The 22,104-nt window shown below is 57.7% G+C and overlaps 1 protein-coding gene across 1 annotated transcript in view; it reads right to left on the reverse strand.

The window, feature by feature from the left end:
- Positions 1-1,541: 1,541 nt before the first annotated feature.
- Positions 1,542-22,104, reverse strand: part of BRD4 (bromodomain containing 4) — an 87,808-nt gene continuing 67,245 nt past the window's right edge. The window contains 20 exon segments of the mRNA XM_047096772.1: positions 1,542-3,102; positions 3,492-3,732; positions 3,862-4,067; positions 4,192-4,322; positions 4,454-4,616; positions 4,716-4,828; positions 7,370-7,495; positions 7,498-7,882; positions 7,884-7,922; positions 7,924-7,958; positions 8,596-8,671; positions 8,673-8,708; positions 8,710-8,838; positions 8,840-8,902; positions 8,904-8,969; positions 9,084-9,136; positions 18,576-18,686; positions 19,714-20,009; positions 20,334-20,533; positions 21,373-21,582. Of these exon segments, the coding sequence (XP_046952728.1) occupies positions 3,034-3,102; positions 3,492-3,732; positions 3,862-4,067; positions 4,192-4,322; positions 4,454-4,616; positions 4,716-4,828; positions 7,370-7,495; positions 7,498-7,882; positions 7,884-7,922; positions 7,924-7,958; positions 8,596-8,671; positions 8,673-8,708; positions 8,710-8,838; positions 8,840-8,902; positions 8,904-8,969; positions 9,084-9,136; positions 18,576-18,686; positions 19,714-20,009; positions 20,334-20,533; positions 21,373-21,582 (2,748 nt within the window). The 3' untranslated portion in view covers positions 1,542-3,033.

Genomic DNA, 22,104 nt, shown 5'->3' on the forward strand with positions numbered 1-22,104 from the left:
TACCTTTCTTTTCTTGCACGATTAGCCTGGATCACAGCTTCGGTTTCTTTTACACTTTCCATCAAATCAATCCTCCACAGCCACTGGGTGATCCCGGTTGTGCCTCCTTGAGTCCTCTAATCTGGCTGCATGGCTGGTGGGAGTCTGGGAATCGCCCTTCTTCCTCTGCTACACAAAACGGACTCCCTCCATCCCCCTACCCCAGCTTTGCCCTCAGACAAAAAGACAGCAGTAGTCACAGGATGGTTAATTTTATATTCAGTACAAATGTTTATTTTTGCAATGAGAACTGCACAAAAAAAAAAAAAAAACCTTTAGTATATAAGTGAAAAGTCTACGAATTCCCTTCTACAAATGTCTAAAGTGTTTAATACAAGTCTCAGATTCACTGACATAATTATTGGCCAAGCGATCCGTGCATACAGTACAGTGGGGGCTTGTACACACCTCTTACTCTTGTATAGGACTAAGATTTCTAGTACTGTGGGAGGGAATGGGAAATGGCCAGAGAAATTAAATAGTAGATCCAAGTTCTAATTACAACCCAGTTAGAGGAAAACCCATCAGGGAGGTGTGGAGAGGGCCATGGCAGAATTAAATCTTTAGAAGGAAGGTGCAGACAAAACCATTTCTCCAGCTAAACAGTCGGACCTGGCCTGGGGAAGTTACTGAACAAAACACGGAACAGAAGTGAGGGGGTGGGATGAGATGGAAGAAACCCCAAAGAACCAATGAAGTCCCACTTGACCGGCAGCACAGTGGCACATCGAGGAAGTGCCTGCTGGGGGTGGGGCAAGGGTAGGGAGGCAAGTGGGGGCCTCTGGCCGGTCGCCTGAACTACACTCTTGCCAAGAGGTTTCGGCAGATCCCAAACACAAGATGATACAAGGGCTTTTCCGGTTGAAACAGAAAAGGGAGATAGGGGTTAAGAAACAGTGCTAGAAATGTTTCAGTTTACGTCTCTGCACACATAAATGATACACTTTCATCCTACATCCTAGGGGCCACTCTTGAGTACCTCCCTCGCCTTGTGGCACACAGGCAAGGGAGGCAGGGTAGCCATACGGCAGGATCTCTCGGGCAGGCATGTGTGCGTGCGTGTCTACATGCATGGGGCGGGGGAGGATCCCATTTTGGGGGATGGACACTTATCTAAGAACATCTGGTTAACCCTGAGCTTAAATGAAAGGAGCAGTTAAGGTAGAGGCAGGCAAGGTGGCAGAAGTGGCCTAAGTCCTCTGGTGAGTGGGGGACCAGGATGGAGGAGGGCGAAGGGGGGAAAATACTGTCTTGAGTCTGGCCAGGTTCTGCTGGAGCATGTCACCCCACTAGGAGACCAGGGTCCATAAAAGAATGGGTGCCTGGACTCCCTGTCACAGCTTCAACGTGGTCACAGGAGACGGCCTAGGTGGCCCTGGTGGTAGTTCTTGTACAAAGGTGGTTTGGGATTTGAGTGGGGGGGGGGGGGGGGCGGGGGAGCGGCCCTGGGCCTAACCTAGGCAACAGGTGGTTCACAAAGAAATGTCAGGAAGACACCAGCATTAAAAAAGAGAGATGTGTTTATTCCATGATCAGTACAGACCAAATGCATATTCACCGTATGAAAGTCAAACCAGTCAGTGACTCCAGAGTTTGGCCAACACTGAGGCACCAGCGACGTGGTGTAGAGTGGGTTCTCATGGCACACGTAACCTCACCAAGGGCTCCAATTATAAAATTAAAAAGAAGAAAAAAAAAAAAAAAAAGTAGGGGAAGTGGCAGCCGGCTGGTCAGGCTGGGTGGGGAGCCTCTGCCTCAGTGGTCTGTGGCCCCCAAGCCCCTGGTGCCCGCCTCATCCCCTGGCCCTTCCTTTCCTGGTAAAAAACAACTCAAAACAGATTTGACATTAAAAAACAAAGGAGTGGGGAGGGAAAAGAAAACATGGCTTTATAATTAAAAATAGACTAATAAAGTTTGAAACTGAGTAAAATATAGGCAGTTTTTTTTTGTGTGTTTTGTGTTTTGTTTTGTTTTTTGTGGGTTTTTTTGAGTTTTTTTTACACCAGTTTGGTGGAGTCACCAACAAACTTCAAACAAAGATATGCCAACTATGTTCACTACACAGTACAGCCACGGTCACACACTACCCACAGCGCGGTGGCAGCCGCCGCTCAATGAGGAGACGATCACACCATTTCGGAGATAAGCAGTGCCATTGTGTCTGGAGGAGAAGAGAGAGTTAAAAATAAAATAGAATCCAACAAAAAATATATATATAGGAAAAAAAAAAAAAACAAAAAAACCCAGAAACACAGTTGGGAAGGAACTGACTTTGGTTGGTGGCCTCACTCACCGGGCGAGGCCGGCCCACACACGCGCGTGTGACAGTCACCTCGCTCCGAATTGCCATGGACACACACACACCTCCACGGCACTATTCCCTTTTGCACAAGCGAACACTTACAGAGAGCGGCTCTCGATTAAAGGCTTGTGGGGGGAGGGGAGGGGTGGGGTCTGTTCAAGGCAAAGTCAGTGCCAGCAAGGGGTGGGCCGGCGCCCTCGCCCGCCTCCAGCTCGCTCGGGCCTGCCCTGGCCTCCTGGGAGCGGGCGGTGGTGGCTGGGGTGTGGGGGGAAGGACTCCTGGTGGGCAGGACGTCACGAACGTCACTTTCTCGGGGACAGAAACCAGTCACGGTGGTGGCGGCAGCAACAATGTCCTGTGTATACTGTGTAGACATTTGGCGGAGAGCAGGGCCTGTGCCCTGCCCGCGGGGACGCGCGGCTTGGGTCTGGCCGGCACTTGCTCGTGGCGAGGCGTGCTCTGAGCTGACGTCCCGTGAGGGGGTGGTGGGTGGCGGGCTGTCCAGCTGGCTGTAAGGCAGACAGGCTCTGCGATCCTCAGCTGCCCGTCAGGCCTGCCCCGGGCACAGCATGCAGGAGGGCCAGGCCCGGAGACACCCCCTCGCCGCTGCTACCGCCTCCACTGCCGCCCCTAACACTATGGAGAGTCAACGTTTTGCCAGAAAATCAGAGTCAGAAGTCACCTAGGTGCTCTCAGAAAAGATTTTCTTCAAATATTGACAATAGATCACTCTGGAAATTCATGTCAATGGTAGCTGCCATCTGGAGGAGAGAGGTGGGAAGGAGGGAGTGAGAAGAGGTGCCCACCCTGGCTACGGCTTCCGAACTCCCCGCCCACCCCTCAGCCCCTTCCAGCAGTGGCCATGCCCTCAGGGCCCACACCCAGGCACCTTGGCACTGGCCCTGAGCCCCCTCTGAGACCCTGAGGCCAGCACAGTGCAGAGAAGCAGTAGCCCTGTCCCGAGCACCGCCCCCCCTCCACCCCCCGCACGGGGTGCTCACCCCACCTCTCACCCTGTCCCGAGCACCCCCTCCCTGCACGGGGTGCTCACCCCACCCCTCGGAGAGAGACTGCCTTCACCCCGGGGTTCACGGCCCCCTTTCGCAGCCCCTGCCCAAAGGTCCCCCCTCCCCCCCCCCGCCCCGCTCACCGCTTCCCGGCGCCTTCGCTCCTGCTCCCGCTTTCGGGCCAACTCCCTCTGCTGATCCAGCATGGACTGGGGCTGGGAGCTCTGGGCCTGGGGGGCGGCGGCCGCAGCCACCGCAGCCGCCTGCTGCTGCTGCTGCTGCTGCTGCTGCTCCTGCCGTTGCTGCTGCTGCTGCTCCTGGCGCCGGCGAGCCTCCTCGTGGGCTCGCCGGGCCTGCTCCAGCGCATCCTCATCCTCCCGGCTCCTGAGGAGAGCAGGCCAGATCCGCCAGTGAGCAGGGGGTGGGGTGGGGTGGGGGGGAGGTGGGGGGGGGGCGGGAAGGAGGGCAGAGCAAGCCCCAGAAAACCCCAGGCTGCCTGCAGCCCCAGCCCACCTCATGCGCTCCTGCCGAAGCCGCTCCTTCTCCTTCTCCGCGTGCTCGGCCTGCGCCTTCAGGGCCTTCTCGCGCTCCTCCTTCTCCCTGGCAGCGCGGCGGAACTGCTCAAAGCTGTCACTCGAGGACTTGGCTGTGGAGGACGGGGTGGTGGGATGCTTCTGCACCAGGCTAGCCCAGGAGCCCATGTTCTTGATTTTTAAGTCCTGCCAGGCAGAGAGACCACAGGGTGGGGTGTGAGGGGCCCTGCCAAGAGGCCTAGAGCCTGCGGGCACACCCACCAAGGTGCCTCCCTGGAGTGAGGGACACTCGTGGACTCACTGCTCCTACCTTTTTGGGTGCAACTGGTGTCTTCGGCTCCTGTTTCTGTTTGTCCTTGTCGGGGGCCCCTGGTGGGGGTGCATTCTGCTCAGGGGGCCGGATCACAGGCCTCCCGACGTCCACAGGCTTCATCTCAGGCCCTGGAACACAAACAGCTTGTGGGCCTCGGCTGGGGCCCATTCCCCCCTGCCCCCAAGCCCAGCAGGGCACAGTCAATAAGCCCACAGAAAGCTCTCGTCCAGTGCAGGCCGGGGGCAGAGAGGGCACTCACGTTGGGGCAGGTGAACGGGCGCCTTGATGCTCTCCGGGTGCTTAGGGGGCTCTGGCCGCAGCGAGGGGCTGAAAGGCTCGCTGCGGATGATGGGTGAGTGGATCTTCTCCTCCTTAACCACCACCAGGGGCTGGGGCTGGACCACAGAGGCCGCACGCAGCTCCTGGGACGGCACAGGCACGGTGGCCGGTGAGGCAGGTGGGTGCCTCTGGCACCGGCCCACACCTGGCCCTGGGGGCTGTGGCCCAGCCCTGCCCTTTACCTGCTTCTTAGGCTGGACATTTTGCTGGGGTGGCGACTGGTGGGTCAGGCTCTGGAACGGTGGCATCTGGGGGGAATGTATCATAAGCGGGGAGGGGGCTTCGCGAAGGTGACCTAGGAGAGGTGACAAGGAGCACATCAACTTGTATGGAAGCCACTGGCCTGGGCCCGGCCGAGACCCACAGTGGCTGAGCCCTGAGCAGGTCAGGCCCCTAGTTTGCTGTGTGTATAGCAGCGCTTTGTGGAGCCACGAGCTCAGTCCTGGTGTCAGAATCATCAAGAATCTTTGAAAAGTGGATTCTGATGTATTTGGTCACAGGTAAGGTCTGGGCCTGAGTGCTTTTTAAAAGCTTTCCAGATGCCTCTATGGCACAGGCTGGGTTAAACATAAGGGACCTCAATAACCTCACAGAATACACATCCTGGGCTCCCAGCTGTCCACGCGTGGCTTAACCTGCCTGCATGGACAAATGTTTTGGGCCTAGGGCCAGATGCCCAGGACCCTCCCTCCCCACACAACTTAGCTTGCAAGTCCCGCACAAGGGGGACTCCTGGAACTGGCCCACCACAGCAGAGCCGGTAGAACAGTCCTCACCTTGTGGCTCTTACGGGAATTGAGCCAGCCCACCCAGCCAACCCACCTTCCTCAAACCAACGGTGGGGTGGGAGCACAGGGGAGGGTCGGTGGAGATCCAGGCAGCCATGAGGTTCAAGTACCTGGCACAGGGCAGGAGTCTTGAAAGCCCCATCAAAGCACTTAAGCCTGACTCCCCAGTTTCACTGGTGAGAAAACAACCTTAGGTCACAGTCACCAAGTCCTGCCTTCAACTCTCTACCTACTCCAGCATGGAAACACCCTCCTGCTTGGATCCTTGACATGTCTTGGCTGGCCCCAGCATGGGACAAGCCATACTTGCCCATTAACACAAAGCCACCTCTCTGCAGTGCCCTTCCGTGCTCCCGGTCCTGCCTTGTGCCTCACACTGAACAACCTAACCCAAGTTCCGCACGCAGGCCCTTCCGCTGACCTTCTCCAGGCTGGATTCCAGCCGCCATCTGCCAGCATAGATACAGACACCCTTGGCCTTCCACCAGTCTCCTGGGCCTGGCACAGACCACAATGCCCCAAGTATGGTGGACCTTCCTCGCCCCCATCCCTCTAGAGCCAGAACTTGCTCCTAACCTCAGAGAGGTAGAACGGCTGCTCAGAGACAACATGGTGCCAAGGACCAGCCCTGCCCCTGACCCCTTGGCCCCTGGCCCCGTGTGACAGGTTTTGCCAGACTTGGTGTCTGTGGCCCCAGTCCAGGTGGCTCCCTCAGCAGCACCTGTTTAATCTACCAGTCATTAGAGGGGAGGCCCAATGGCTCGGGGGTAGTGCCTATAAGCTGGCCACATGCCCACGGATGCCTGTGAAACCCCCTTGAGACTCCAACCACTTGGCCTTTGGCCTCAAGTCCCCAGCTGCGTTTCAACCCACACTGCTCCCTGTGACCCATCCCAGGCTGCAGGAGAGCAAGGGAGGTGGGCCTGGGGACTCACGGCATAGGTGGCAGAGGAGGCTTACCCCTTTCCCCCACTGCCCCCCACAGGGAAGCCTGGCCTTCCTCAAGAGTGAAAACAGGCAAGCAGCACAGCTGCTGGGACCAGCAGCAGCCTTTCCCAGGGAGGACAGACAGCTGTTCTTGGCTCAGGGCATGCGATGATCCCACTTGGCACCTGGCAGCTTTTCCTAGGTTTAGGAGCAGTCACGGCCCGAGATCAACAGCCTTGTTGTTCAATTTGCAGGCGGCACCTGCACTCCCCAGCCAGGCTACGTGGTCCGCCCTGCCAAGAACTTCAACCTTGATCCTCACGCATCAGCACACCAGGAGGCACTGACTGGAACAATCCCCCTCGCTGAAGCTGCCCGGCACGGTATGGTCACAGACACTTAAAAAACAGGGGCCAGGAAAGGCGAGAGGGTGCAGCCTGACCACTGCTGTGGGAAAGGGCAGCTTGGACCAGGCTGGAGAAAGGGAGCAGGAAATGGAGGATGGCTCCTGGGTGTGCCCCAAGCCACCTCTCAGCTTAAACCCAATTCTCTCCCACATGGTCCATCATCTACCAGGTGAGCTTTACAACGCTGAGAGCAGGGCACCTAGTTCTACAGGTTCCCAAACAGCCCCAGCTACCCTGGCCTGCCCCTAACTCTGTCTGGACCTCACTTCCTACCCTGTTTAAATTAGCTCTGGCTCATTCTTTGATACCTCCTCCAGGAAGCCTGTCCTGACTCTCAGAAATGGATAAGATGCCTCCCTGGGCTCCTGGCTTCCCCACCTAGCAGGATCACAACGTACTGTAATGCTCGTGACTGCGACTTCCCAGACAAGGGGCCAGTGGGGACCCCATTCTCAGTCATCTCAGGTGGCAGTCAAGACAGACCCCAGATAACAATGCTACATGAAGCCCCAACGCCCCTCTCGGCCACCTCTCCAACCAACCCAGAGCCTTCAAGGCTCAGCTCTGGGCCCACCTCAGCCTGGAGCTTGAGCTGACCCATTGGGCTTCTTAAAGACAAGATTCCGGGCCCAACACCAGTTTTCCCAGAGCCCGGCGGGGGGGGGGGGGGGGGGGGGGAGGGGGTGCGGGGGAGGGGGCAAGGGCCCGACTTACCTGTTGAATAGGGGTCTGACTTGTGGTGCCGGGGTGAAGGGTGGTGCTGGATGACCTGTTGAGGCTTGGCAGGCTGTGGCGGCGGCGGCTGCTGGCCAGGGGGTGGGTGTGCAGGCTGCTGGCCGGGGGTGGTGGGGGCTGCTGGATGTGGGTGGGGAACTGCATGGGCTGCATGTGCACAGGCCGTGGCGGGGGCTGGTGCTGCTGCTGGGGCGGTGGCTGCGGCTGGGGAGGCGGTGGTGGTGGCTGCTGCTGCAGCTGCTGCTGCACGGCGGGGTGGGGTGGGGGCGGCAGGGGGGGCGGGGGCTGGGACTGCACCTTCACGGAATGGAGTAGTGGTGTGGGGGGCTGCACCTTCTGCAGCTGCTGCAGGTAGAGCTGCATCTGCATGGAGGTGAGGGGTGGGGCGGGTGGCTCTTCGTCCTCCTGCAATAGCACTTGGGGGGGCTGAGCCATGGGGGGCTGTGGGAGAAGGGGTGGCTGAGCCAGGGCAGGTGACACGGCCGGGGGCCGGGGCGGGCTTGGGGGGCAGGGCGGCGGCTCGGTTGCTGGGGCCGCGACGGCTGCTGGGGCAGCGCGTTGTGCAAAGCTGGAAAGACAAGGGCGCGGCAGTGAGGCTCACGGCTTCTGCACCCCACGGCCCAGCCTTCCCACTCCATCCTGACCTCCTACGGGTCTCCCCGCCACTGGCTGCCCCACCCTCCCTGGCCTCCCACAAATTCAGGAATAAGAACAGTTTCCAGAGGAGGTCTATGGGATTGGGCCCCTCACCAGTGCCACTCTGCCCTGTGCTCTGCACCCCCGACCTCCCTCCTTGCCCTGTGGGTCTCAGAGCAGGCCTTCCCCAACCCCGCCCCCCCAGCTACTTTGTCTCTGGCCCAAGTGCACATGCATCCCCCAACACCTCCATCCCCAAGTTGGAGGCAGCGTGCGGCAGGCGTATATCTTTTTTCTATCTCGTGCGACACCCACCCCATGGAAGGAACACATCAGTGTCTTCCATATCAAAGAACTAAAGAACTAACTCTATGCGGGGCCCGTCCCATGGCGTCCGTCTCAGTCTCCCGTCATTTCCTTAATGGCTTGGAAAATCAGCTGGCCTCCCTTTGGAAGCAACACAACTACAGTCGAGGGGGTTCCACAGGTCATCCAGAGTGCCTAGTCAGTGAAAGTGCAGGACAGGAAGGGGGCCTCCCTGCACCTCGGCAGGCATGGCTGCAGCTCACCTGGAGGAGAGACCACCGAGTGCTGGTTGAGATGAGGTGGAGTGCTGTGCTCAGGCGGCTGGGGCAGGTGAGGGGGGCAGCTCGGGCTGCGGCAGGTGCAGGATGGGCTGGGTTGAAGTGGCCGATGGGGTCGAAGACGCTGCCTGGGAGCTGGGGCTCCAGGACGGGCACCTGGGCGGCGATGAAGGGCGGAGGCGAGGACTTCATCGTGGTGGCTGCCTGTGGCGGCATGGAAGGCGGGGGGCGGCGGGGGTGGGGGCTGCTGCTGCTGCGGAGGGGTGGAGGCGGCGGGGGGCTGCTGGGGAGGGCGGCGGGGGCTGCTGGGGCACGGGGGCCGGGGTCTGCTGCATCTGCTGATGGTGGTGGTGATGGTGCTGCGGACAGACAGGCTGACGTCAGGCAGCGGGACACGCCTGTGTACCCTCGGGGCCCATGAGGGCAGGTGGCCAGCTGCTCACCTGCTGGAGGACACCCCTGAGACCACGTACCTTCTTCTGCTCCCTCCCGGGGTGCCCCTTCTTTTTTGACTTCGGAGCCATCTCTGCAGAGGGAAAGAGAAGGTGGTGAGGTGCTGGGGGAGAGGACTGTGAGCCGGCCTCGGAGGCAGAGCCAGGAGAAAACAGAGGGTAAGTTCAGAAGGGCCGGTGACGGTGACAGGGAGGGTAGCTGCGTTCCGTCAGGGACGGGAGTCGGTCATGGGAGAGAGAGACGTATGGGGCGTCACCTACCCATGTGCCTGCTACTTCTCCTAGCAGGGACCACGTCTGAAAAGCCTCCCTGCCCACGAGTTCCACTAAAGGATGATGCCCGGGTACGCGGGGAGATGAGCTACAGAGACCTCCTCGCCCAGTGTCTCCCCCACTTGCTGGGTCAGACGCCACTATGGTGACTGAAGTGTCTGTACCCCAGCCCGCTCTGCCTTGGGAACAATTGTGCCACTCAAAATGATCACATCCATTTGATGGATCAGCCAAGTGAGGCTCAGAGAAATTAAGGGACCTGCCCTGTGTCACGCAGCTGCAAAGTAACGACATGGCTGCCTCCAACTGTACCGCCCTCTAAGCTGACTCCTTCCCATCCTCCCAGGGGAAGCAGAGCTGCACAACTGTGGTGAGAGTGGTGGTGTCGGCATGGGCCAAGGCCTGGCTGCAGAGTGAGCACTTTAGGGGAGGGACTGATGGAGAGAGGGAGGGAAGGGCAGGCCAGCGTCTCAGGAATGACCCGGAGGGAAACGGAGAAGGTGCTCGCTACCGTGGCCAGCAAAGGTGGCCACCAACCAGCATCCCCTTCCTCGTGAAAGACCAGCCTCAGACAAGTCCCCGTGATGGGACACAGCCAACGTGCTGCAGGGAGAAGGCAGTGTGTGCCCTGGTTCCTCAGGGGCCGGCGGCTTGTTGCTGCCATCGTATGGCCTTGTCCAGGATGGGCCTGTCCCTGCAAGGAATGGGCAACCGCCAACACACACACCCAACCCACAGATATATGCTAAGGATCTTCTGCCACCGGTTTGTCCCCTGCCAAGAATCGCTGGTGTGCGAACCCCAGAGAGGGAGAGGAGGCCCAGTCGGCACTCTTGGCCTAGGAAATGATGAAGTCAACAACGAGGTAGGAGACGGGACCCACGGTGCCTTTCAAGTTCCTGTCACCAAGAGACACCTCTTGGCTTTGCCTGGCTTCCCCTGAGCTCCTTGCCAGGGTGCCGGCTCTTGCTGGTGTCGGAGGACACATGCTTTGCCCAAGGCGGGCCACCTCTGCTGGTAGCTGCTTCACGGAGGGCCGTGCTAAGCTTCTGTGAGGTGCGCAGCCACAGGGCACAGCGCGCTACCAAAACGGAGGAGAAGGGACCTCATGCCCTGCAAGAGCTCACCATTCCATGCAAGAGACAAGACAGTGACAAAGACCTCAGCTGCTATGGACACACGTCCTCATACAAATGGCCGCAACCGGGGACCCCTGGAACACGGGAACCAGAAGCCCAGTCTCAAACCCGGACACTGGAGATGCCAGGAGAGGGTTCAGGGCTCTTTGGGTCACGGCAGGAAACCGGGTGAGAGGAACACTCTTGTGGGTGGGACATACAAAGGGGACAGTTTGGGTGACTTGCGGGATTAGGGCCATGGGGCTGGCAGCTGCAGGGTGAAGGAGGGACACTGAACTAGAAAGGTGGGAGGCCCAGGACCAAAGGGGCCCTCCATGCACTGGGCAGAGCACGGTGTGCACAGGCCTCTGAGCCGAAGGGAGCAGGAAGGGGCTGGGGGCGGGGGCGTCCCTCCAGGACAGGCACCTCTCGCAGCAGATCCCAGGAACAGACACTGAAACTCGAGGGAGGCTGGAGCAGCCACTCACACATGGGCAGGCCTTTGGGAGTCTGGGGGACTGGAACCTAGGGTAAGAAAGGGCTCAGGCTCAGTGGGGAAAGACTGACCAGGAGAAGACATGGTGTTGCAGGGAGAGGGCTGGGGTGGCCTGTCACCTCATGGCCTCAGGGGAATCCCCCCTTTTTTTTTCTACCATAAAGGAGGGACGGTGGTAGCTCTGTGTGCCCTCACTATCTCCTCGTACGCCATGAGCAGAGAGGCCCACGTGAGCACTCATGGGGACAAAATGCCGTGGGGTCCCAGGGGTTCCAGAGAGTGGGTCTTGGCTGCCTTGGCAAGTGTCCCAGGTCTCTGTGGGGAAGTGCCGGTGGGGAAGTGCTGGTGGGGAGGGGGACGGGCCTAGAGTGGGAGAATCAGTGGGAGGTACGCAGCAGACCTCCAGGACCAGAGGTCACAAAAAGGGCCGGCGGTGGGGACCGAAGGGTGCTGGAGCCTGTTTGGGACAGCTGCGTACAGCTCATGTGGTCCGAGCCTCCTGCTGGAGTTACTGGTAGGAAGACAAGACAGGAAGTGCACAGCTTCACGACACACCAGCCCCGAGACACCCACACAAAACTCTCTAGAAAGGGTTACATGAAGATGGCCTCGAGTACTGTGTGATCTTTATTCCATGAAAATCTTGAACTCAACACAAATTTCATCTTTACATAGGATGGTAATTGTACAAAGAATTAAAACGGTTTTGTAAAATCTGATTAAAACACTGATTCCTCCCCCGCCCCCCCCCCCGCCCCCACTCAAGGGAAGGAGACAGGATTGAGGGTAAGGGCAGGGCAGAGGCACAGAGCCCCTCAACGCAACGGACGGGGGAGCCTTGGCGCTAGCAGAGGCCCAGGCCACCCGCCCCTCCTACAGCAACTCCTCAGGCCCCGCAGGCTGGCTGGTGTGTCAAGGCCCAGCTGGCATGTCCCCCTGCTCACACACAGGAGGCTGCCAATGAGGAGTGAGTGGGCACTGCTCTCTCTGCCCTATTCCTGGGGCACTGGGCACAGGTGACGGCTCGAGTCTAAAGATCAAGTTCCCTGACAGATAAAAGCCCGATGGGCAAGGAGGCCAGGATCCCTGGACAGCAAGGGTGCAGAGACCCTGCAGGCGAGCTGGCCTGTGGCTATAGCTGGTATGCACGAGTGTGGGAAGGGGTGGGGCGGCAACACAGGCCGACACTGTGGGAATCCAGACTGCCATTTGTTCCAAGACGGCAGAATCTTCCCAGAAAGACAATGCCAGCAGCTTCCCAACTGTCCTGTGGGAATCTCTGGGCATGAAGCCCCCTGGCTCCAGCCAGGCCGAGCTGCACTGGGAACACATCAGGCACAGGCCAAAGGGCAACTCAAAATAGTCTGTTTGGCAAATGAGTTTGACTGGAAGAAGACTGGCCAGAGGATCAGAGAGCAGCCTAGGAACTCGCAAGCATCACTGCAGGGCCCTGGAGAGGCTGGATCTAGAACCCAAGGCCCCGAGGAAGTGTCCCAGGGTTTCCGCACAGGAGGTGGCCAGCATCCACCAGCTGCTGACGGAACTATACCTCCTCAAACTTGCTTCCAGCTCTAGAAGGCAGGCTCCAAGGTGCCAGGAGACTGTTATAAACCTTGAAGAAGTACACACAAACTACACTTTAAAAAGGAAGAGGGGGGAAAAAAAAAACAAAACAAAAAACCCCAAAAAACCAACCCCCCCCCAAAACAACAACAAAGAAAAACAAAAACAAAACAAAACTCCCTGAAACACAGATGCTGTTCCTTAAGGGACTTTTCATCAGGCAGTTTTCTGCTGAAATGCTGGATTCATGACCAAAAAAGGGCTGATATTTATTTTTAGAGCAAAAAATCCTATTCAGTGCCTCTCACAGGGCTTGGATGATGTGGCCACCCTGGCCTGCCCCACCCCCAGAGGCTGTCATTATTCTAGGGGACTGAAGACTGAGAGGGTGCTTGCACTGGCGACACCCCTTCAGAGATGTGCACAGAGCAGACCCCGAGGGCTCTGATGGCCTCACTATGGACTGGTCCAGTGTTCTGGGTTTGAGAGCCTTTTCTCACCCACCAGCCCAGCGTCCCACCCCACTTGGGACAGGTCACCTGGCTGCATGGCCACTCTTCCTCGAGTGCCCCTCACCAGCGGCCTTCCTAAAAGCACCCCTTCCCCCTGTAGCCTGCTTCTAATTACTTGGGAGGGACAGGGAGGCAGCCCAAGAGGTACTTTCCCCTCTGTGACTTCGGGCAAAGAGGCCAAAAAGTTGGGAAAATGCCCAACAGGCAACAATGGGAACAATGAAAACAGAAGGAAGACTCCAGGGGCCGGGAGTAGTCTGTGGCTGGTGACAGCCTCTGGCTGGAGCCTCACAAGCCACCAGAAAGAGGGCATGCTGAGGGACAACCCCGTGAGCTTTTGAGCCCAGCCAGGCTTGCCCCTAAAGCCGCTGTTCCTCACTGGGGAAAGCACTAGATTAATTAGAGTGTTCTTCTTTAGGCTGAATGAGATCTTCCCTGGGCTAACATCATTTTAAGATCCAGGAGGAAAGCGGTTAGGATCCAGAAAAAGAGGGAGGGATGAAGAGAGAAAACATACTCGTGACGGGGCCTTGCACACGGAGCAGCACCACACGTATGTGTGTGCGGGGGGATTGTCATCACCCTCTGGGAGATGCCACCCACCCAGAAGACCCCAGACGACCAGGGAGGCTGGGCAGGACAGCCAAGCAGTCTTTACACAGGAGGCCCGGGTGGCCAGCCAAGCAGGCAGCCTTCCCGGAGGCGGGATTAGGCGTGTGCTGCTGGACATGACTAAATCCACCCCAGGGGACAGGCCCAGGGCTCTGAGGAATTCCATAACTTGATGGAGTCCTGTCCCTTTCACAGAAGAAAATGGACTTAAGCTATAGCTTGCTGGGAAGGAATCTGGAACTGAAGACCGTTTTATTAAGAGTCCGTGTCCAATGATTAGGCAGGACCTACATAGAGGGAGAGAGAAACCAGTGTGAGAGAAATGGTGTGGAATGTACCGTTCAAGTCACAAGAACAGAAGAACCACAGACCGAGCCAGCCTCCTGTGCCCTGCCCACGGACAGGGCACGAGAGAACGGCGCCGGAGCCTGGGAGCCCTGCCCCCTGCCTGGCCAGCCGCGGGCGGGGACAGACCCACCTTCCCTTTACAAGGGCCACAGATCCGGCACGTGTGGACGTCTCCAAAACCACCCAGAGCCTGTTCATGCTTCCACACAGAGTAACTGCTTCCAGGAACAAGTTCATGTGCACCCTGAGCATGGACCAGCATTTCCTTTACTGGTCTTTGAATGTGAGAGATGCCCTGGCCTGTCGTCCTTGCCATCACTCCTGAAGACCAGCCAGGTGTGCCCACACGTCCATCAGGCACCCCCCCCCCCCCACCCTAAGCTTGTCTCCCCTCCGTATCTGCTTTACTGCACACTGTGTTTCTCAGGGAGGTGATGCCAGCCCTTCCTCAGGGCCGGGGCACAGGTAAGAAAACCCCCAAGAGAGGGGCTCTGCAGTGCAGGACCTTCAGCAAACACCCTCCTTTCTGCATTCCTACAAACACCAAGAAACATCAACAAAAAACAAATTACAAAAAGACCAAACAATTCTATACACCGTCAAGGTGGGGTGAAATCAGAAGACATGCCGAGGAGGAAAGCGGTCTCAAGAAGGGCGTGGGGCATGTTCCCACCCACACAGCAGAGGAGATGCCTCTGCCAGAGTCACGGATGCAACCAACACTGCAGTCCCATGGTCTTCAAGTGTGTGTGTGTGTGTGTGTGTGTGTGTGTGCGCGCATGGGAAAAACCCACCCACTGGCTGGACTGTCATTCAGGGCACATTCCACAAGGCTCACCCTCGCCCACGAAGCCCCAGAGTCCCTCCAGCTGCGACCTCTGCATGTGAGTGTATGAGAGGGGTCACCTGACAGCACAGGCAGACCAGCTACAGTCCTGCCCTCCAGGTCCCTTCCTACCTCCCTATGCCCCTACCAGGGGCCTCTCCCTCTTCCCAAGAGCAAGTATTACACCCTTGGAGCAGGCAGCAGCAGGCCCCAAGATGGGCCTGGGACCCAGTCCCTCAAAGACCCCAGGGGTCGGAAGCTGAGGCTGGTTGTCTGGGAAGAACGCCCTGTGGCCTCTGTCTGCACTTTCCGGCTCAAATCTTTCCAAAACATCAAGCATTCCTTTTTTCCCCGGAGCTATTAAGAAACACCCACAGCTCAAATCCTGGGAAAAGGAAACAAGGAGACTAAAATAGCTGGAGTGAGCTCCCACTGCAACTAGAAGACCAGGCACAAATCCAAGAGAACTACCCCACACCTCCCTGAAGCCGTCCCAGCCAGGTAGCTGGGGTACAAGGGTGCAGTCCTAAGAGGGACAGGAGCTGTGTACCCACCCTACCCAGAAAGACCTGTGGATAGCACGTGGAAAGAGGCTGTCATCAGCGACATGACGGGGTGGAAAGCTGGACAAAGAGTCCTAGGACATTCCCTCTGGCCCCGTGAGCCAGGCAGACACGATCCCAGCACTGGTGACCGACAGGCCACACAGCTCTGCCCAAAGCCCATCTGGGATGGCTGCGGAAAAGGGGGAACCAGGCACTCACCTCTGGCCTGCCCAGCCGAGGTCTACAGATGCCTTAGGAGCAAGTGGGAAAGTGGCATTTGCATCCCCTGCCCTGTGCCAATACTTAACCCTGAAGCAGATTCGAACTTTATCCAGAACTGAAGCTCAATGAAAGACCATAATCCAAGTAATAGCTGGGTTCAGAGGATGTGGTGGGACTGGCCAACAGCGTGCTTCTGGGCGGTGGGGAGGAACACATGGTGGCCTGGGACCGAGCTAGGAAAGCCCAACCCCTGCCCCCCCAACTCCATCTGTGGGTGCACTGCCTCCCTGAACTGCTGCTTGGCCCCAAGGACCAGCCCCATGCCTTAAGCAGTCCACAGCATCCTTATCTATGGAGAGCGGCCAGAGAAGGGATCTATGCACCAACCTCCCCAACCCCCCCACCAAGCTCCAATTTAGTGCCTCTGTTTGGTTTCTTTTGGTGATTCATGTCTCAGGGCCCTGTCGGCAGAAACGACCCTTAGTACAAGTGACAAAAATAGGCCCTTTCAGGAATTTCGGCTCCAGTCCAAATGGAAACACAAGAACAAGGAGGGCAAAAACAAACCCCAAAAGACCAAAAGAAATACCTTCAATAACCCCCACCCTGTCCTGTCTTCCCAAGGCAGAACCACTAACTGGCCACAGAAATTGGGGCTGCCTAGCTCCAGGGACCCAGCTTGAGCAGCTGCCCTGGAAGCAAGTGCAGTTTCCTGTGCGGGATGGGGTGGCGGGTGGCTGCATTCAATGATGCAGGGGCGCAAGCTCCCTCCCATTTTCGGGCCGAGTGTCTGAGCCCTAGGGCACAAACCCACACGGTGGTTCTCTTGAGAGAAGCATCCAGCTGACCCACAATAGAGCTCTCTGGTGCACACAGATGGCAAAGGAAAAGCCAGAGCCTTGAAGACAAATGGGAGCCTCCCAAAACTCAAGGTGGGGAGGGTGCCTGGAAAGAGGGATGGGCCGGAAGCAGCAGGGCAAGCCACTGGGCCGGATTGCTGGAGCCTGAGAGCCTGCAGGCCGTCGGCTCAGAGACTGTAAATCTCACCCTCCTTCCCGCCAGGACAGCTGTTCCCAGGACTCTCAGATTACTTGTTGCACAATCTTTCCATCTCTTTAAAAGGGGGGGGGGGGCACAAAAAGGGAAAAAGTATTCTCAGCAGTAGAGAGCTGTTGGAGATTCCGTCACAGCTGCCCCACGTCAGATGGTAGGAGGCGTGTGCAAGGCACTCAGGAGCCCAGGAGGATTTCCCACCTAAGGCAAACACACCCCAAAGAGCTTGGGGATCAGGGACAAAGGCCACGGTCACAGATTCACAATGAGGACTTGCCGGTTGGGTACTACGATCTACGTCGGGGCCAAAGCAGTTTGCCCTTGGCCAAACTGCGCCGTTTTAACAATCGGGTCCCCTGCCAATTCCAAGCTTTGGGGTTTTCTTTTGGTCACTCATATACTTAGGAGAAAAGGTTGTGACACCCCTAGCAGGAGCAGCGTGCTAGAAACTGCAAGAGGTGCAAAACCCCAGAGCAAAGGCAAACCTGCGGTATGGCTGGCACAGAAGAAGGTGAGAAGTCAGGGGCCACCAGGAATGCTAATTGGGCCCAAGAATACGGTCATTCATCCTGCAGAGGGCAGTTGGCGCTGGCTTCCTGCCAGCCCTTCCTGGGCGGGTATGGGGGTGTGGCGCCCCCTGCTGGTTGACAGATAAAAAAGCAACGGGGGGGGGGGAGAGGTGCTGGTTAGAAGAAAAGGACAAAGGATGGAGACAGAAGGGCAGCAAACTGCCCACAGCAGTCTCTGCATACAGCGGAGCTCAGGAAATATGGAACATAGCTTAATGACTTAATGACTCTCATTTGGGCCCACCGGAGACAGAATCTGGAGTCTTGGAGAAGCCCTTAGCCCACCTCAAGGCAAGCCTCCCACCTACCTGGGAAGCCTGGTACCCCTTCCTGTCAAAGCGGAGAGATAGAGTGAGAAGGCCCAGAAGCCCTCCTGTCCTCAGCTTCCCCAGAAAAAGGCAGGCTGAGCTGACAAGAGGACCCGGGTGTGCACACGCCTCGGGAGAGGGGTCACAAAGCTACTCTAAGTGTAAGGGGCTTCAAACTTCCTTGGCCCGATCAGATCACATTATCTTCATAAACTGACTACGTGGGGCTTACCATTAGTTTTAAGTCAGAATAACATGCCAGAGACGAAACAGGTCTATGAAAGAAAACACCCAGAAATACACTTCCCACTGAGGATGCACATACCACAGCCTGCCTGGAGAGGCTGCTCGGCTGATGGCACTAGACCTGCCCAGGGGCCAGCCCGCCCCTCCAGACTCGCACGGCCACCCCCACCAGCTCCAGCTCACAGAACAAGCTGGTTGCCAGGCTTCCTTTCTAGCCTCTCCTCCGGGCCAGTGTGAGGGAGCATCTGCCCCTCTCCCCATGCTCCCCGCGAATAATCAGGAAAGCGCCCCTCTGCAGGAAAAGCTTCTCTCCTACCACCCTGCAGCTCTCAGCATCTCCACCTGCCCTTTCTCACTCCCACTTCCCACACTGAAGCTGCTGCTCAGGTGGGCAGTAGGGTCAGCCAGGACACCACCATGGGGCACACGTGCAGGCCCATGTGTGTGCACACTGCGTTAGGAGCAGCCAATGCAGCTGTGAGCACTCTGGGGCGAATGGCAGAGCCCCGAGCCTGGTGACAGCAGCGTCGAGAGCAGGCCGCTACACACGTGCTGCTGGAGCACATCACCTGAACAGCCGTGCTGCATGTGACCGTGACACAGGAAGAGACTGTAGGGCTGGGCGGGGTCACACTAACACTGATGCCACCACCTGGGCCCCAACACCCAAAGTCCTCACCAGGCCCCCCGAGCTCCCCAGTGTCCTAGCGAGAGGGTTACCGTTCTTATTATGACAGCCGTCTCTGGTCTCAGGTAGCCTGGACACGTGACTGAGCCAAACACAGGGAAGAACGCGACAAGAAGCTCAGTAAGACATCTAACCTGTTTCGGAGTCTTCACTGTCAGAAGAGCTGGACTCGCTGGTGCTCTCCGACTCCGAGGACGAGAAGCCCTTCATCTTAGAGGAGCCAGCAATCACATCAACTTTCTCGGCTGTAATAAAGCAACAGGGACACAGTCAGGCGGGGCCCCGACCTAGGGGGCTACTGCTGGCCACAGGAATAGCCCAACTGCCCGCAAGAAGGGCCAGTGGGCTGCTTCTACGAGGCCCTGACCAGTTCTACCACGTGCCAGCCAAAAGCTTGGCTTAATACTAGAATTTCAAAGCCCCTCCAATCTCTCAATACCCTGTGCTGGGTTCACCAGACAGTTAAGAGACAAGGCAGGAAGTAATTCCCTGACATGAGGGACCGCTGAGCTCAGGCTCCCTCAGCTACTTTTCAGACAGTGGGTGCAGGGGACCCCAAGACATGACGGCAGGGACAAAGCAAGACGTGAAAGAGCCCCGGGAGTCTCCCAGCACCTCGGTGCGTAGACCGAGGGCACAGTGTCACTGTGCAGCACCCGAGGGAGGAGCCCGAGCGCCCCAGGAGTCAACGTGGACTGGGACAAAAGCTGCATACAACACTCTGATGTGGATATTAAGTCCTACTGGTCTCCAGACAAAAGCCGTGAGTTAAGATGAGACATTTTTAACAGGCAAGTGCTGCCTGGCAGACTGTTGTGGAGGGGCCCGTGTCAAAGCAGGGGAGCAAAGCAGGCAGTGCGGACCTAACATCTTTCCTCCTGGCCACTGCACCTGGCCCTCACCCTCTGTTCTAAAGAGGTGGCAGCAGGGCAGGGGTGGCTGGCTTTTGGGGAAGACCCAGTGGTAAGGGCAACAGAAGCTGCTGCTCAGAGCAAGGCTGAGGACACTGAGGTGCAGGCAGGCCTTAGATGGGTACCGGCCAGGAGGTGGAGAATGGCACCACCAGCCCAGGGTCAAGTGTGATGTCACAGCCCTCCAGAGGTTTCTGTGTCGAGGACACAGCTTTTGTAGCTGGAAAAACAGCCTACAGAGGGAGAGGGCCATGTCTGGAAGGCAAAGTTAATGGAGGATGCCCACTTGCCCAGCCTCCTCCCTGTCGGCCAGGGCTGGCCAGGACTCAGAGCACACCCTGCCCCAGGGGCCCAAGGGCACCTTGAGGTTTCCTTTTCTTCCGCAAACAGGAGGTTACGTAGCGCTCCAGTTCTCGAAGGGTGGACGGCTTCAGAGTCTCAAAGTCGATCTCAATCTCATCGGGGTTGGAGTTCTTGAGGGAGGGCTCCCGCGACTGGATGATGTGCACCACGCGGCCCAGTTTCTCACCAGGGAGCTTGTTGATGTCTAGGCTGAGCTGCCGCTTCTCCTCATACGACATGGGCTTGCACTTGTCCTCCTCCTCCGACTCGTACGCAGGAGGGGGCTTGTTCTTCATGGGCGCAGGCTCCTTCTTGCTACGAAGGGATGATGCAGACACCATTGTCAACGTGAGGCACCCATTCCTCCATCGGGGGCTTGGGGGAGGGCTTCCACACCCCCACCCAGATGGCCTTCACAGGAAACAGGGGAGGCTGGCAACGCCTTCCTGGGAGCACCCAATGGAGACAGACCGCAAGCCATGCCCTGTCCTCACCTTCTGCTCCATGCTGCCTATCTTCCTTCCCTTCCCAAACACACTGGGTGCCAAGACCCACCCCAGGAGAAAGGGTGGCGAGGCAGCCTCCCTACCCACCGTGGCCAGCAGGGGTCCCCACCCAGGGCAGCTCAGGGAGGCAGACCTCGCGTTGCTGTTGCTGCTGTTATTTTTCTTGGTCTTTTTAGGAGGAAGTTCCTTGGCTTTGCTCTTCTTATTCTCCTCCACTTCTTCTTTCTTTTTGTGCTTTTCTTTTTTCTTTTCTTTTTTGTCTTTCTCCTTTTTCTTTGGTTTGTTCTGCTGGGGCTGGGAGAGGGCTGCAAGCTGCTCGTGCACGGCTTTGAGCTGTGGAGCAGACAGGCAAGGTACACGCGCCCATCATCCTGGTCTCTGGGTGGACCCCCGGGCACCAGGGTGCAGAGGAGGAGGGAAGCACAGGGAAGGGGGCTGGCCCTCAGCCTTGTGACCTGCCGCCTCACCAGATTTTTGAAGTGCCCACACCCACCCAGGCCGTGGACTCCGAGGATGGCCAGTGTCCTCTTGGCTAGAGAAGCTGCCCAAGCTGGCAGATATCAAGCTCCACAGCCATCCAGGAGGAGGGTCCCTGGGAGGCTGGGTACTAAGGCCCTGATGGCTGGCTTGTAGGGCCTCAGGAGAGATGGACATCCTGGCTGAGGCTCCTCCTTTCAGATGCTGGAAGGATCTAGAAGCCTCGCCTCTGCCCGCAAAACAGCCATGTCTTCCCACCTCCACACCCACAGTGTACATATATGCAGTTGACTCTTGAACAATGTGGGTCTGAACTGTGCAAGTCCACTTATATGTGGATTTTTTTTTCCCGATCGATACGGTACTATGAATATATTTTCCAGTTCTTATGATTTTCTTGATGTTTCCTTACTTTGCCATAAGAATACACTACATAATATGTGTCACCCATAAAATAGGAATTAATCGACTCTTTACGTTACAGGTAGCTTCTGGTCAACAGTAGGCTGTTAATAGGTGTTCTGGGGAGCCAGAAGTTACACACCGATTTCCCACTGCACGGGAGGCCAGCACCCTTAAACCCCTCATCCCGCTGGAACTCCGAGCTGGGACTCGCCAGGTCATGGAGAACCCTGGGGAGACTGCCCGGCCCATGCATTCTGGGTGACTGGGAATGGGGCTGCCCACATCCTCACCTGCTCCTGGAGCTCGGCCAGCCGCTGGGCTCGTTCCTCTTCAGAGTCATCGGTGGAGCTGTCACTGTCGGAGGAGCTATCGCTGCTGCTGTCGCTGGACGAGGGCGGGGCTGCCACTTTGGTTGGGGGTGGCACCGCTGGGGAGGACACGGCCACCACAGGCTCCTCAGGCTCGTCTGGCATCTTGGCAAAGCGCATCTCGAACACATCCTGGTGGGGGGGGGGGGGCGGGGGGAGCCATGCCTGTGAGGGCTGCTGGGGGCCCAGGCATGGGTGGTGGTGGGGCTGCCTGGGATGTGGCTCAGCATCACCAAGCCTCCTTGGCTGCCGGGCTTGACTCAACAGGAAGTAAGCAGGAGGGCCAAAGGGGGCTAGGCTGATGGTGACCCCCCCACACCCCACCACTAAGACAAGGGGCTGGGTGAGGACCCTCGTCAGCTCTTCCAACACTTCTCACAAATTTCACTTTGAAATGTCCTTCTGACATGGCTTCGCACCCATTCTCCAGGAGACACAGGCCAGGTAAGTACATGTGACCCATGTCACAGGAGGCAGCTGGCCCACTGAGGACGTCTGTGTGGAGATCCTAGATAGATGGCAGGCCGAGGGCAAGACCCGCAAACAGTGCCTTGAGGTTCTCATTAGGTCAGTGCTTGCTCAGCACATCCCGAGGGCGCCTCCTGCATGCCAGGGCCGGGCACTAAGATACAATGATGAACAGAACAGGAACCT

The sequence above is a fragment of the Lynx rufus genome, unplaced genomic scaffold (genome assembly GCF_022079265.1).
Source record: "Lynx rufus isolate CCGP_SWC_20201006 ecotype Redwood Valley unplaced genomic scaffold, mLynRuf1.p SCAF_4, whole genome shotgun sequence".
In the NCBI taxonomy this organism is placed as follows: Eukaryota; Metazoa; Chordata; class Mammalia; order Carnivora; family Felidae; genus Lynx; species Lynx rufus.